This window comes from Canis lupus, chromosome 2 (assembly GCF_003254725.2).
Source record: "Canis lupus dingo isolate Sandy chromosome 2, ASM325472v2, whole genome shotgun sequence".
In the NCBI taxonomy this organism is placed as follows: Eukaryota; Metazoa; Chordata; class Mammalia; order Carnivora; family Canidae; genus Canis; species Canis lupus.
In genome coordinates, this window is record NC_064244.1 from 40,311,597 (window position 1) to 40,325,247 (window position 13,651).

General features: G+C 46.5%; 1 protein-coding gene across 1 annotated transcript in view; it reads right to left on the reverse strand.

The window, feature by feature from the left end:
• The window catches only part of DPYSL3 (dihydropyrimidinase like 3), a 119,607-nt gene that overhangs the window by 19,194 nt on the left and 86,762 nt on the right, over positions 1 to 13,651 (reverse strand). Inside the window, 5 exon segments of the mRNA XM_025446838.3 lie at positions 2,880 to 2,960; positions 3,864 to 3,925; positions 5,966 to 6,130; positions 8,804 to 8,988; positions 13,205 to 13,293. Coding sequence (XP_025302623.1) covers positions 2,880 to 2,960; positions 3,864 to 3,925; positions 5,966 to 6,130; positions 8,804 to 8,988; positions 13,205 to 13,293 — 582 coding nt within the window.

A 13,651-nucleotide genomic window follows, 5' to 3' on the forward strand; every position in this document is an offset into this window, starting at 1 on the left:
AGGGAGAGGGAGGGACCCGAACAGAGCCCCGCAGCACTTTGGAACTATGAGATGTCTAGAAAGGAAGGGAGCCCTTCTCCCTGCCAACGAAGAAATAGTTTTTGTTGTCTTTTGTTTTGTTTTGAATCATATCAGTTTTTTTTTAAGGGGCAAGAAGAAAGATGCAAACACTCTAAGCAGTTGTGAGAAGTGAAGTGATCACTGTCTCCCACTCTATGGGATTAGAGAAAGGGGCCAAGGTGAATTTTTGCAGCAAAATATTTTTTCACTTTTCATTCTTTTCACTTCATTCTTACTGTTTTATTCTCACTACCCCACTTTTCATTCTTACTGTTTCTTCTTCACTTTTCATTCTCACGGTTTCATTTGTCAAAACTTGGGCCGAACACACTGACTTCTCAACCTCGGTAAGTCTCAGCTCCGCGCTGCCTCCTGAAGTCACACCAAGACAGAAGCGTCCAGCCCCAGCCTCTTCTGTGTCGCCTGACACATTCACTTTGATCTTATTCAAACAGCACTGGCAGGGGGCACAGGAGGAAGCTCGCTCAAGCGACAGTGGCCCGCCCGGCCCGTTCAAATCACAGAGGGAACGTTTTCAAACGACACTTGCCTCAAGTTCACTATCAACCTCCTAAATCAGAATCTCCGGGACTAGGAGAATCCCAGGAATCCCGAAGCTCCACAGGTGATTTCAATGCACTGCTCCTGCTGGGAAGTCCCATTAAAAGCCATGGTGTCCCTACAGCTGGAAGATTAAGGAGGGTGTGCAAAGGCCTACGGAAGCCGTACCTGGGTGGGGGAGCAGTGAGCACTTTGAGGCATTGCCCATTGCTGTGATCACACCACAGTGTGGGCCATGACACGATTCTGGTTTGCACCATGAGGAAAGAAACCCTGTCTTTTTCATCTTCCCCCTCCAAGGCTCAGCACACAGTAGGTGCTCAATAAATACCGATAGACGAATGGCTAAAGGTGCTACACTCTCAGATTGTCCTGCCCACTTGAAACCTTGGGAATACATTCGCGCGAAAGAGATTTCTTCTTGCTCTTTGGTGACTTCTTGCTCAGCTCTGAGTACACCAGCTGCCTTCATTTAGACACTGTGATAAAATCTTTCGGCTCAGTCTGAATATAATAAACACACACAAGAAACTCATCCAAATGGAAAAACGTTCTTTCTTTCCCTGACTGAGAACAAACAGATCCTTCACAAGGTAGGGAAGAGAGGGGATGGGGCAGGGCGGAAGCAGAAACAGTTCTGGGTTAAGGAGCCACTAGAGCAAGCTGGAAAGGGGGCTTCGTAATGGAGCCTGTTTGCCTCTACAGGGTCTAGAAGGAAACAGCAGGGAGTTTGGTTCCTAGGGCATCTTGGAGGGAGGACTGGATCCTCTGGCTGCTGCCCTGAAAATGCCAAGCAAGTGGAGAAATGTGGCCCTAATGCCACCAGGATATGCCTCCCGTAAGCACTGGGCCCTCTCTGGAAAATGATTCCATTATCTCTTGGTGTGTGGGGGACGAGGGGAAGGGCTGTCAGGGGCCTGACTCATTAAGCTCCTTGGTCAGCAAGAGGAAACTACACATTTAGCTCACTTCCTCCGCTGGTGAGACAACATCCAGAGTGTGAAACCCTAACAGCTAGAGACATGTCCTGCTGGGAGGCGCTGTCTCCCTGGGGGACCTACACCTGGGCTCATGGAGCAACAGGCCCAGGACACACCAACTCAGAGAAGACGCCCACTCAGCCACAAGGCCTTAGGGCTGAGATTTTCTTCTCCCAGTTACTGGCTGTGCTCCTCGGGCCGGTGGCCTAATCCTTCTGAGCCCAGCATGCTCCTCTACTGAACAGGGCAGACTGTAGCCATCCTTGAAGGACCAGGTGAAGATTGACTGAGAATACACTGGAGCGCTTACCAGTGCCAGGCACACAGAAGCAAGCGTTCGCCATATGGTCCCTGCCGTTAGAAGCTAATGGGTCTGAGACAGGGTGGGCCCCACGGTTCCCACATCCCTGTGGACCACATTCACCAAGTCCCAGACAACCTCTAAAATGAAGGCACAGCCCAAGGACGAGTGAGCTGTGGAATGCGTCTGTTTGGGCTCACCTCAGTAGCCTCGTGCCTGGCACAAAATGCTCAGGACACACTCTTTGAAAGAATGAATAATGGATTTTGCTATGGACATTATTAAATGGACCAAGAGAGCTCTCACTCCTCTAGCTGCCTCCTCCTAGTGGAGGCCAATCTTGAATGCTTCTGAGATAAACAAGACCCTGGCTATGACACATCTGTGCAACGAGCCCATTAAGCGACTCAGGAGATGGAGAGAGTGCCTTCTGCTTCCTTATTAACGATCACTTTGGGCCTTGGGGCCTGATTTCTTCACTTCTGCCTTCGGTTTCTCAGTATAACTTCTAGGAAACCAGCGGGGTATCTGATCACCCCAAGATCTACATTCTTTATCATCTAAAGCCATGAGTTCTACAGTCCTGGATCGGATGATCGGATTTCTGAGAAGTACTGTCTTAGGGTTTTTCTCTAGGACAGAGAACGTCATGGAGCTTAGACTCTCTTTTCAAAGAGAATCAGCAACGCAGTCCCACTACATGGCCCAATTCGAAAACCTCTTCTGGGACGCCTGTTCTCATCCCCCAGGATGGCTCTTTATTTCAGTGTCCTCACCTTTCTCCCTCGCTTATCTTCATTCCCTCCTCCTAGCCTGGCATGTGCTTTAGGGCAGGTTCTGTTTTCAGTACAGTGTTTAGGACCGTGCCTCATGCACATGAAGAGCTCATGCAATACTGAGGAAGGAAGAAGGAAAGAGGAGGGCCAGAGACCCGAGCCCGTGCAGAGAGCACATTCTGGGGAGCTGCGCAGCGTTACCTGAGCAATGATATCCCCATTCTCAGCGTGAACTTGCGCGATGGCTCCCAGCTCGCCTAGACAGGTGAAGATCTCGTAGAGCTGAAAGAGAAAGGGTGGCTGTCACCTTCACAAGCCACTGAGGCTTTCCGCAACGTCACACAGGGGTCGATTACTAGGGCCGTAGATAAAACAAATGAGGAAAACCAGAGGAAACCGGTGATTAGGGCAAGAAACACAGACTAAATCATGCACGCCCAAAGAGTTCCAAATCCAAAGGAACTCTAGGAAACCGTCTCTGTAAAGAACAGATCATGTCTCCTTGGCGGACAGGGCAAATGTACACATAGTGCCACTGAACCTTCTACTCTGCCTCCAGCACACGTCTAATGGTATTATTTCCTGTTTTGCTGGGACAGACCTTCGCAATCCTTCTCAGCAAGTGCTCCTGAGGGCTGCTACAGCAGGGCCAGAAGCTCGAGGGACAGCTAACATCCCTATTCCCTAACCCTTCTAAGTAGACCTCCTGTCACCTTGTAACCAGGAGCGATGGGAATTCATTCCTTGTATTTCCTCTGAAAACGTAAGATTCATGTAAAACCAACGCATGCCCTGAGCATATGTCCAGGAGAGTCAGAGATAGCTACGACCCCATACAGCAGAAGGCCCTCCCTAAACCTGCAAAGCCAGAGCAGCTCGTACTTCCAATGAGCTCATGCAGGGTTTAGGGCTCGTTTGGTAGATGGAGACTTCGGCATGCCCTTCCTCTTGTCCTTCTGAGAAAGCTGCTGCCAGTGGAAATTCTAGCTCCTGGTCTGCCTTGCGTGGGCACCCTGCCTGTTACCTTATTTAAAATGCAGCATGGGCCGCAAGGGCTTTACGAAGCACTCTGGCCCAGCAGTCACCCACAGTGACCACAGTGACTCATGCTCAAAGAGCCAAGGTCACCAACAACAATGGGAAACCCATCCAGATACCTCAAACCACACAGCAATGGCTTGTTACCTCTGTGTTGGACACTTGATACAAATCCTTATAGGCCATGTAAACCATGAAGGAGTTAACCCCTGCAAGAGAGGGAAGGGAGGGAAAAGAGGAGGAAGACAACATTAGCACGACTGCTCTCCTTCCCCTGCTCCCATCGCCATGGGGCCCAAGTGCATTATGGGAACCTGTCTGATATAAATCAGATGCTCCCCATTCTCGTCCTCTCTTCATGTGCTAAAGCAGCAATGCCGACGTGGTGTCACCGCAGAACGGGCTCTGCTGCACCTGTCTTGCCTGCCCCCCGCCCCATTCCCCAGCCCAGAGGGGTAAGCTTTGCTATTGCTCCAGGCAGTATACATCCTTGAGAATCACTGCAGCACCCCAGTCGTGTTCACGTACTGGAGGTGGCACCGCGTACTAGTTCAGTGAGCTTGCCATACCTCACACCTCTTGGTTTCCTCACCTGTAAAATGGAAAAATGACAAGAGCCCACTTCATTACGCAGCTGGAAATGTTAAAGGAGACAACACACACGGAGCTCTCTGCACCAGACCTGGCACGTATCTGAACTCCGTTGATGGGGCTGCTGGGAATGGTTTATTTCACTCCGTAAGGAACGCTGGTTCTACCCGGGGCCTGGGTGGTGGGGGATGGGGGGTGCATCTAAGGCAGAGACCAGATCCTCGAGGAACCGAGAGCTAATGGGCAGAAGTCAAGGTGTACCCTGTGCTTACATATCTAAGCTAGCCCTTCCAGGCTATGAGGAAAGAGCCTCATATAAAAAAATTATATTTTTTCACCCCCCAAAAATATATTTTTTCACCCCAAAATAGACTATTAATGTCGTATTTATGTAAATAGGTGGGGCTGGGGAACAGAGAGTCATTTTGGGGAAAAGAGGACAATTTTGGTCTCCAACCATTAGGGCCATCTCAGCCCACAGTGTTTCAGGCCAAAAGCCGGTTGTAACTTGAGAACTTGCCTACCCAGAGTGGTTCAGCTCGGGGCAGCTTTTCCCAACACTACCCTTCCCATAAGCCTGTGCGTCATCTGCGGAATGACCCAGGCCCTTTGTAAGGGAAGTGGGTGTTAAAGCCGGTCCATGAGATGCCCGGCGTGAAAAGTGTCACAAGAAAGGAGGACGTTAATCTCATATCCGACATCAGGAAGGTCTGGGCAGAGCTGGTGGGATGAGGAGGGACATGGAAAGGAAAGCTCATCCTCTGAGAGGCCACCCTCTCCCCTGCAACCCAGAGCACACGCTCTTCCACTGCACTCTGGCATCTGCATCTATTATTAAGTTACTGTTATAACAATGCAGGTTACTTATGTTAGTATTAGTACTGGGATTGTAATGAGTATAATGCTATTAATATTACAATATTCTGCACCTCGTGGCATTTACCCCATTGCTCTTCACTGGCCTGCTTCCTGTTGCCTTGCACACTCACCAGAGACCATTCCTTATATTTCCCTAAAGCCCCGAGCACACTGCGTGTCTGTGTGTGCGTTTATAGAGGGAGGTAGTGTGTGTTCGTAAAATATCTGACCATCAAAAGGTAGAAGGAAGCGGAGAACAGAAGGATCCAAGATGACAAGGGAAACCTAAATTATGTACTCAGAGGGGACCCATGCCCATTTCCATGTCCTAAGCTCCTAGTCTGAATATGAACCCCTCTTTGCTCCCACAACTGTCGTAGCCTTTTCTGAGGACGCCACTGTTTGAGAGCAGTCATGATTTGATCTTCAAGTAATGAAGGTGAAAAATTCCTAATCTCGTTTTTAGGAGCTGTGTGACCTTCTATAAGATGTTAACCTCTCCTGGCCTCAGTTTCTTCCTCTATCAAATGGGCAGGGTCACGTGGAGGTGAAGAGCACAGACTTTGCGAACAACTACTGCTTAATAGCTCTGTGATCCCAGGCCACACTTACTCTGAGCCTCAGGCTCTCCATGCATGAACCGAGAATGACCATCCCTATCATGGGGTTCCTGTAAAGAGTAAGATGGCATACACGAAGACAATGTGCCTGGAAGTGGTCGGTCCCCCTGCACCGACCACTCATGCTCAAGGTTCCAGGCTCCAAGCAAGGAGAGGGGAGGAGGGCACACAGGGCCTCACCTTTGTCCTTGATGAGGTTTTGCACCTCCTGCTTGACGCTGTCATTCCAGTGGGTGATGTCCACGTGCAAGGCATAGTCGCAGCAGCTCTTCCCATCCGCCCACTCTCTCCACTTCTCATAGGCCTCCGTCAGGCTGGCCTCCGGCTCAGGTACCACGTGGTCAACTGAACGACACAGGCCCCACATGGGTAAGTCACTGACCCCGTCTCTGCTCCCCTTTGAATAAGCCTCCCCCTGCTTTCTTAGCCAGGGCTGCAAAGTCTGTTTCTTGAGCATGGAATAAACCTTAGAAAGTGCTCCCTGGCAGTTTCCAGATTGCTCATCATTTAACTGTCACATACCCATGTTGCTCTTGGACAAATCACTAGCTTCTCTAAAGCCCAGTTTTCTTATCCTTGAAATCTGTGCTCAGTGAGGTAGAGGGTGGAATGTCATGGTACCTTCCTTCTAATTCTGTTATATGATTAAATGCATGAAAAGGATCTCACCTGATGCCTGGCACACAGTCAGTACTTGGTAAATGTCAATGAGCACCTCCTATGTGCCATTATTACCGGTATCATGGGAAGTCACTGCTAATGGAAAAAGTCAGACTCCCTCCTAAGGGTGTGAAAGAGGGGTTTTAAAGTTATGTCAGGTAACAGGACAATGGCATCCATGTGCTTACTACCATTGGAAAGAGCCAGTGGAATGAACCTGACGCTCAGCCCACAGATCTTACATCCACATAAACTTTTTGTCAAGAATATGTTTTTTGGGGGCACCTGGTTGACTCAGTTGGTTAACTGTCCAACTCTTGGTTTTGGCTCAGGTCATGATCTTAGGATCCTGAGATGGAGCCCTACAGTGGGCTTAGCATGGAGTCTGCTTGTCCCTCCCCCTCTGCTTTACCCCCTATGCTCTCTCTCTAGAATAAATAAATAAGATCTTAAAAAAAAAGAACATATTTTCTTTTCAAGCCCAACTCTACTCCTGCAGTACCCGCAACCATGGACAGCACTGTTTAAAATAAAGACATTTACAGTTGGTGAAAATAAGGCAAAAGTGCCACTCCCATATCTCCCCTTGGGCAGTTGAGGGAAAGCACAAATCCGTACACCTTTCCTAAGAACAATTTTGAAATACACATCAAATTTCTTGATTGTTTTCATACCTTAGCTCAATGATTATTCCTGTGCCTAAGAATTATTCCTAAGACAATACACATGGCTGTTTGCAAAATGTGGGTGCCAAAGATGTGTGCCCCTGCAAACATTATTTATAATGTGTTAAGTGAAAACTGGAAACCATCAAAGTCCTGAACAATAGAGACGTTTGGCTAAATAATAAATATAATACCTTCATAAAATGGACATTTAGGCACCCATTTTTAATGCTGTGATGGAATAAAAATAAACAAATGGAAAGACATCCATGACATGATTATTTAGTGAAATGGTACACTAGAACACCACTGACCCACAGTCCGTCTGTTATGACCCTATTTCTGTTTAACTGGAGGGAAGCGAGAGCCACACTGTTAACAGCCACGCAAGCTTTATGGGTTTTCTTTTCTCGCTGCATTTCCAGGGTTTCAAATTATCTACAAAGGACATGTACAGCTTTGTGTTTCTTTGTATGGTTTTCTCTCATCACCTGCAACTCTGACTTTCCTCCGGCTCCTTCCCAGCCTAGAAGACCAAGCACGGTACACACTCCCAGGACACTGAAAAGGTCCATCTCCCTGCCCGAAGGCAAGAGCCAAACCAAGATCACTCACTTTCTCAGCCTCCTACCACGAGCAGCCCACGTGTGCTTATCATAAAGCAAAACGCAAGGAACTGCATCACTGACGCATGGGCCTACACCAGGGCCTCTGTGGACAAGCAGCTACTGAGAAGTCAGCTGGCTTCCTCCCTGAGGTTAGAAAAGCTTTGGTCTCCCTGAATTGTGCCTTTTATGGCCCTGATGCAATTTTCCTGGGCTTCCACACCCAACTTGCAGAAGCTCAGCCCTGCTGGTGCTCCCGTCAAAAGGAGGCAAAAGACAGTGAGCAACTCCACAGCTCAGGCTGTTCTGTGGATGGGTGTATATGGTGGTAAAATAAACAGTGCCCTGGCCAAGTTTAGGCCCAGTGCTGGGATGGGACCCAATTCCCTGGGATTCCTTTGGGACAGGAAGGACTGCCTTGGAATGCTATCTGTTCAGTAATCCAATGGCATGCAACTCCCTAGGTTTCTCTGGAATCGCAAGAGTTCCCAGAATAAAAGGGGAAAAAAAAAAAGAAAAAGAAAGACAGAAAGAAAACAGAGACCAACAAACAAAGGAAACCACCCCCACAGCTTGCCTCATCTTAAGATAGGACTTGGTCAAGATGCAGTGCAGACCAGCTAACAGTAAATACCACTGAAGCCCACGAGTTTCTCAAGAACTGCAGGTCCCATTATCTCTCCCTCTCGGGGATGCTGGGTCCCATTCCCACTGCTCTGCCTCACTCTCTTCCTGCTCCTGCCTCGAGCCCCAGTTAGAATTTCTGAAATAACGTCCGGCCCATGTCCACACATATCCCAGGTTCTGGCCCAGAGATTCCCCACCCACTGCACCCCCAGCCCCGACTATCATAGGACAATCAAGGCCAGCTGTTTTCCTGGCCCCGAGCCTCGTGAATCTTCCCTAAGCACTTGCAGCGAGCTGCCAGGGTGCTTGCCACACCTGCTCTCCTCAGGTCCCGGCAGATAGCACGTCTGTACACTCAAGTAAGAGATGTGTACAAGCTGTCACCAGAGAGCACAGGGGTTGATATGTGAGCGAGAAAGTCACTTGTTGGGGCCAGGAGTGTGGAAGGGCAGGCGACTCACTGATCATGGTGGTGCCTCCCGCTAAGGCGGCCTTCGTCCCTTGGAAGAAGTCATCCACTGTGGTCATCCCCTTGTGTGGCATCTGGAAATGGGTATGGACATCAATGCCTCCCGGGATCACCATCTTCCCATTGGCTTCGATGGTCTTCACTCCTCCAGGGACAATCAGATTGTCTCCAATTTGCCTGGTGAGACAGAGAACAACTTTGAAGACAAACATAGTTTCAGACATTGCAACTCATATTTATCAGCGTGGCCTTTGCAAGTGATTCACAAGCTTAACAATCTAGAAGCAAATACAGACAGGTGTACATCCAGAAAACAACTTATATAGACACAAAACGTGCTGGTCTGCTGTTTGGTGGAACCATGTGTCCTCGCTTAGTACTACAACTTCCGGGGTTGGACAGGGTCTACAATATAGGGTGTGTAAGAAATACTTTTTCAAAAATAGGTGTTTTTGTTATGGCTTTATTTTGTTCTTTATCTTAGTAAAGGCTGAACAGTAACATTTGGGAAAGGATTCAGAGAGTGTAAAATAATGAACCATCAGGAGAGACTGAAGGAGGTAATGAATCCTTTAAAGAACACGTATGGGAACTTAGCTATCCCCTAAGTGAGTCCATCTGTGTTCCTAACAAGAGGCATCTGCGTGGGTCACTTTGCACCTCAGCCTTCACTCCCAATTGCCCCCTTCCCTGATAATTGATCTGTCAATCACAGCCAAAGGCAGATTCGAAGGAGGAAGCCAAAGAGGCAGATGCCCAGCTGGCAGGCACCTCAGCAGAAGTATCAAGCCAAGGAAGAGGATGGTGACAACCTCTACCAGACACACCTGTGGCCAAGAAGCTTCAGCGCATCCCCAGAAGGAAGAAAGGGGGACTCAGGTGAGGAGGAAGCTGATGAGTACTCCAGAGACACACTACCTACACAAGGCAAGTGACGAAGACAACTACTCCTGGCAAAATGTTACCTTCGAGACTGTCTGATGTTGCTTGGCTTCTATGCGACTTCACACCCTCGATCTAAATGGCCAGTTAATTCTGGATAGACAAGATGCACAAGCATCATGTCCTGGTTGGGGAGACATGTACCCCACGACCAGGGGCGTGAACACGTTCCCCTTTTGTTCACAGCCAGCCAAGACAGACACCCTCTGGGGACAATAAGTCTACCACTGGTCCTCCAAAATCTAAGTCTTGCAACTCAAATAAAGTATTCTTGACATCTCTAAGAATTCAACCTCACCACATCCCCACTGGGCCATTCCAGAGTCGCCACAATTCAAAACACGCTGTGGAAAAAAATGCAGCCTCTGACGATACCTCCATTATAGTCCAGATACTGGCCACTATGTTCTCATTTTTCTCCCTCTCTCCTCTTCGTCTGAGGCAAATTGAGAACCAAGGGTAAGAAGAGTTAGTAGCCCTCCCCGCGCATGTGTATATGCTGTGTGTTTCCACCAGTTTTGAAAACTAGTGGAATACCATGTCTTAAACAGAAATGCCTTCCTAATTTTTCTCCACTGAGCCACTCAAGATCACAGTAATCCTTAAAGGTTTGGTTCCCACCTCCCTTCCTTGGTCAAATCCCTACTGACAGCCAGGTCTAATAATTAAGAGTACAGATCTACCCTGGAGGCAGACTGAGTTCACAATCTCTGCTAGTTATTAGCTTCATGACCTTGGCCAAGTTACTTTACCTCATCATGTCTTAATTCCTTCAACTGTAGAATGTAATAAAAATGTTTCCTCCATAGGTTTGTCATATAGATTAAGTTTTAGTATGTCAGGCCCACAGAAGGCTGTTAGGCACGGCACAGGAGAATCCGAAAAGCATCAGCTATGATAATTAATAACCATACTAACCCCACATGGCACCCTCCTTCCCTATGAATCTCATCTATTCTCCTACTTTAATACTAGATGCTGATATTATCTGGTAATGTTATACCCTTTGATAAACACAGATATCTCAGTTCCCCTAAAAAACTATAAGGTCCCAGACATCTGGGTGGCTCAGTGGTTGAGTGTCTGCCTTTGGTTCAGGTCATGATCCCAGAGTCCTGGGATCGAGTCCCACATCAGGCTCCCCACAGGGAGCCTGCTTCTCCCTCAGCTTATGTCTCTGCCTCTCTCTGTGTCTCTCATGAATAAATAAATAAATCTTTAAACCAAGACTGTAAGGTCCCTGGGGGAAGATGTGGGTCCCAGTGATAGCCACCATAGCATGTGGCATAGCATGGGTCCCATGCCTTAAATAATCACCTTGCACACAGCAGGCACTCCATAAATATTCACAGATATTCACACAGCAATCTGACAATCAGGGGGAATTATTTCTGTGTTTATGCTCTGTTAATTCAGGATGTTTTTGAAGATATATAAAATGTCAGGATTAAAAAAAATAAATAAATAAAATAAAATAAAATAAAATGTCAGGATTAGATGAAGATCATTTTAATATACCCTTTTCTCCACACCAACGCACACATCTGATGGTTACATCCCTTCTATAGCATCCTTGGCAAGCGGCCTTCTCATCTATTCTAATAGAGATGGCAAAAAGGATTTACACAGTTAACTCTGGTAGTAGATGCCTGACTTCAATTAGTGACGCCCATCATGAGTTCTGAAATGAGGAAGAAGCATTAGGTACTACTCTCTTCTACCGTCTCTGAAAATCTCTAAATGAGGGAACTTGCTATCTCCAAAGAGAGCCGACTATATACAATAATTTTTTTAGTACGAGAAAAATATAAGATTACTTGGGGCTTATTTTTGAAGAAATTATTGTTTCTAATTAATTAATTGTTAATTATTGGTTAGTTTGCTCACTATTTTCAGTTTGCCTATTTCTAATATGAAAAGGTGTTTATGCAGGTAAGACAACTAAACTAGAAGATGTTCATTCACGCATGTTTATTTGTTCATTCATTCAATGTATTTGATTAATGTGTTGATCATTAGCAAGTTACTTCCTCTCTGTGTTCCTTTTTGTCCTCATCTGAGAAAAGGGTAGTAATAGTACTTACTTCATGGAATTGCCCATGAAATAAATGAAATTACGCATGTAAAACATTGAACAGTGCCTGGCGCATACTGCACAGTCAATGAAAGGTAGTTCTTCTTAAAAGTCTCTCCATGCTAAGTACTGGGTTAAGTGCTTGGATATGGAGATGAACAAGGTAGGGTCCTTGCCTTCAGAGAGCCTAACAGGGTCAGAACGGCTGTTGACTCATAAAAGCACAAGGTGTTTTGAAGGCTCATAGAAGGGAAACCAGCCTAGTTTGGGGACTGACAAGGAACACCCACCTACAGAGTTATATCTAAGCCCAAGTCTTCAAAGATAAGGAAGAGATCCACTATATCCAATGAGTTTAAATAATGTAATAATACAATTGAACATGGCCAGGGATGGCTAACAGGATGAACTGGATACATCAATCTTCTACAATATCTGTTCAGTGCAGAGACATAACTCATTCTATGTGATGAAAAGTTATGTGTAGACCAAATCCTCTTTTACAGGTCACTATGTAGGGAACCTGCACAAAAACGTAACCTGATTGCACAGTTTCCAGGCTCCCAAAAGCAAATCATTTTAAAAGGTAGGTATACATCTCTGAAGTACCTGTTTGAAAATCTTGTCTGAGATGTATGTCTTCTCTGTGTTCCGCCCAACTAAACTCCACGTAAGTTAAGGATCAGTTCAAATGGCCTCTCCAGCCCCAAACCATCCTGTGATGGGATTTCTCCTTTCTGTGCACTTCTACATCACTTATCCTCACTTGAACTCCTATGATACCAAATGCACGAGCCTTATGTTTATATGGAGCTGTAACTGTGTGCACACCTTTTCAATAAACTTAAGGACAATAGTCACATCTTCCACTTCTCTAAGATGCAGAGGGTGCCCCATCAGTGTCCTTTGCACAAAGAGGCCTGCAGCATCATTTGGTTGACTGAATTTAGATTTTTCACTTCGTTCACAAGATGTGAATAAATTAAGGCTAGCTCCCATTTTAAGGGATTATGTGCAACCAGAACAAAGGGTTAAAATAAAGATTCACTTTGGGGCTCCTGGGTGGCTCAGGCGGTTGAGCATCCAACTCTTGGTTTCAGCTCAGCTTATGATCTCAGGGGCCTGAGATGGAGCCCCACATCAGTCTCCACGCTCTGCAAGACATTTGTCTGAAGATTCTCTCCCCCTTCCTCTGCCCCTTTCCTCACTCACTCACTCTCTCTAAAATAATTATAAATCTTTTAAAATATAGACTCATTTTTTTAACGAGAAGAAGAAATAAAACACAGGGAACCAAAGGTCTAGGCAAGCTTCTTTCTGAGCCTCTCAGGAAGAAAGGAAGTACAAAAAAATAAAGATACGATTCTATATACTTACTTTATTAAACCATCTTCCATGTAAATATCAGCATAAAAGGATTGATCATCATTGACGATTCTACCGCCCTTGATAAGGAGACGGTCACTCTAGAAAAGAAGGCAAACATAAGTCATTCTCACAGCTAGGAATTCAGAGAAGAGGGGGTCTGCAAAAGTTTTCCCAGTTCACCAGTCTAGAGGTCTAGTAGGAACACAGTGACTTAAGACACTGAGACTCAACGCACTCAGTGTTTGAATTGGGTATATTTGTCAGGGATCCAGTCTTTGACATTTGCCCCAGATTCAAATTATTCTAGAGCTTCACCTCTTGCTTCTGCAACCTACCTAGCCACTCAGAAACATAGCTACTTGAGGGAAGACACTCTTGTGTTATCTTTTCTGGCTCACTAAGCAGTAAATATTGAAAGTAGTATATAACTTATACCTCAGTGTCTTGCATCCTGTT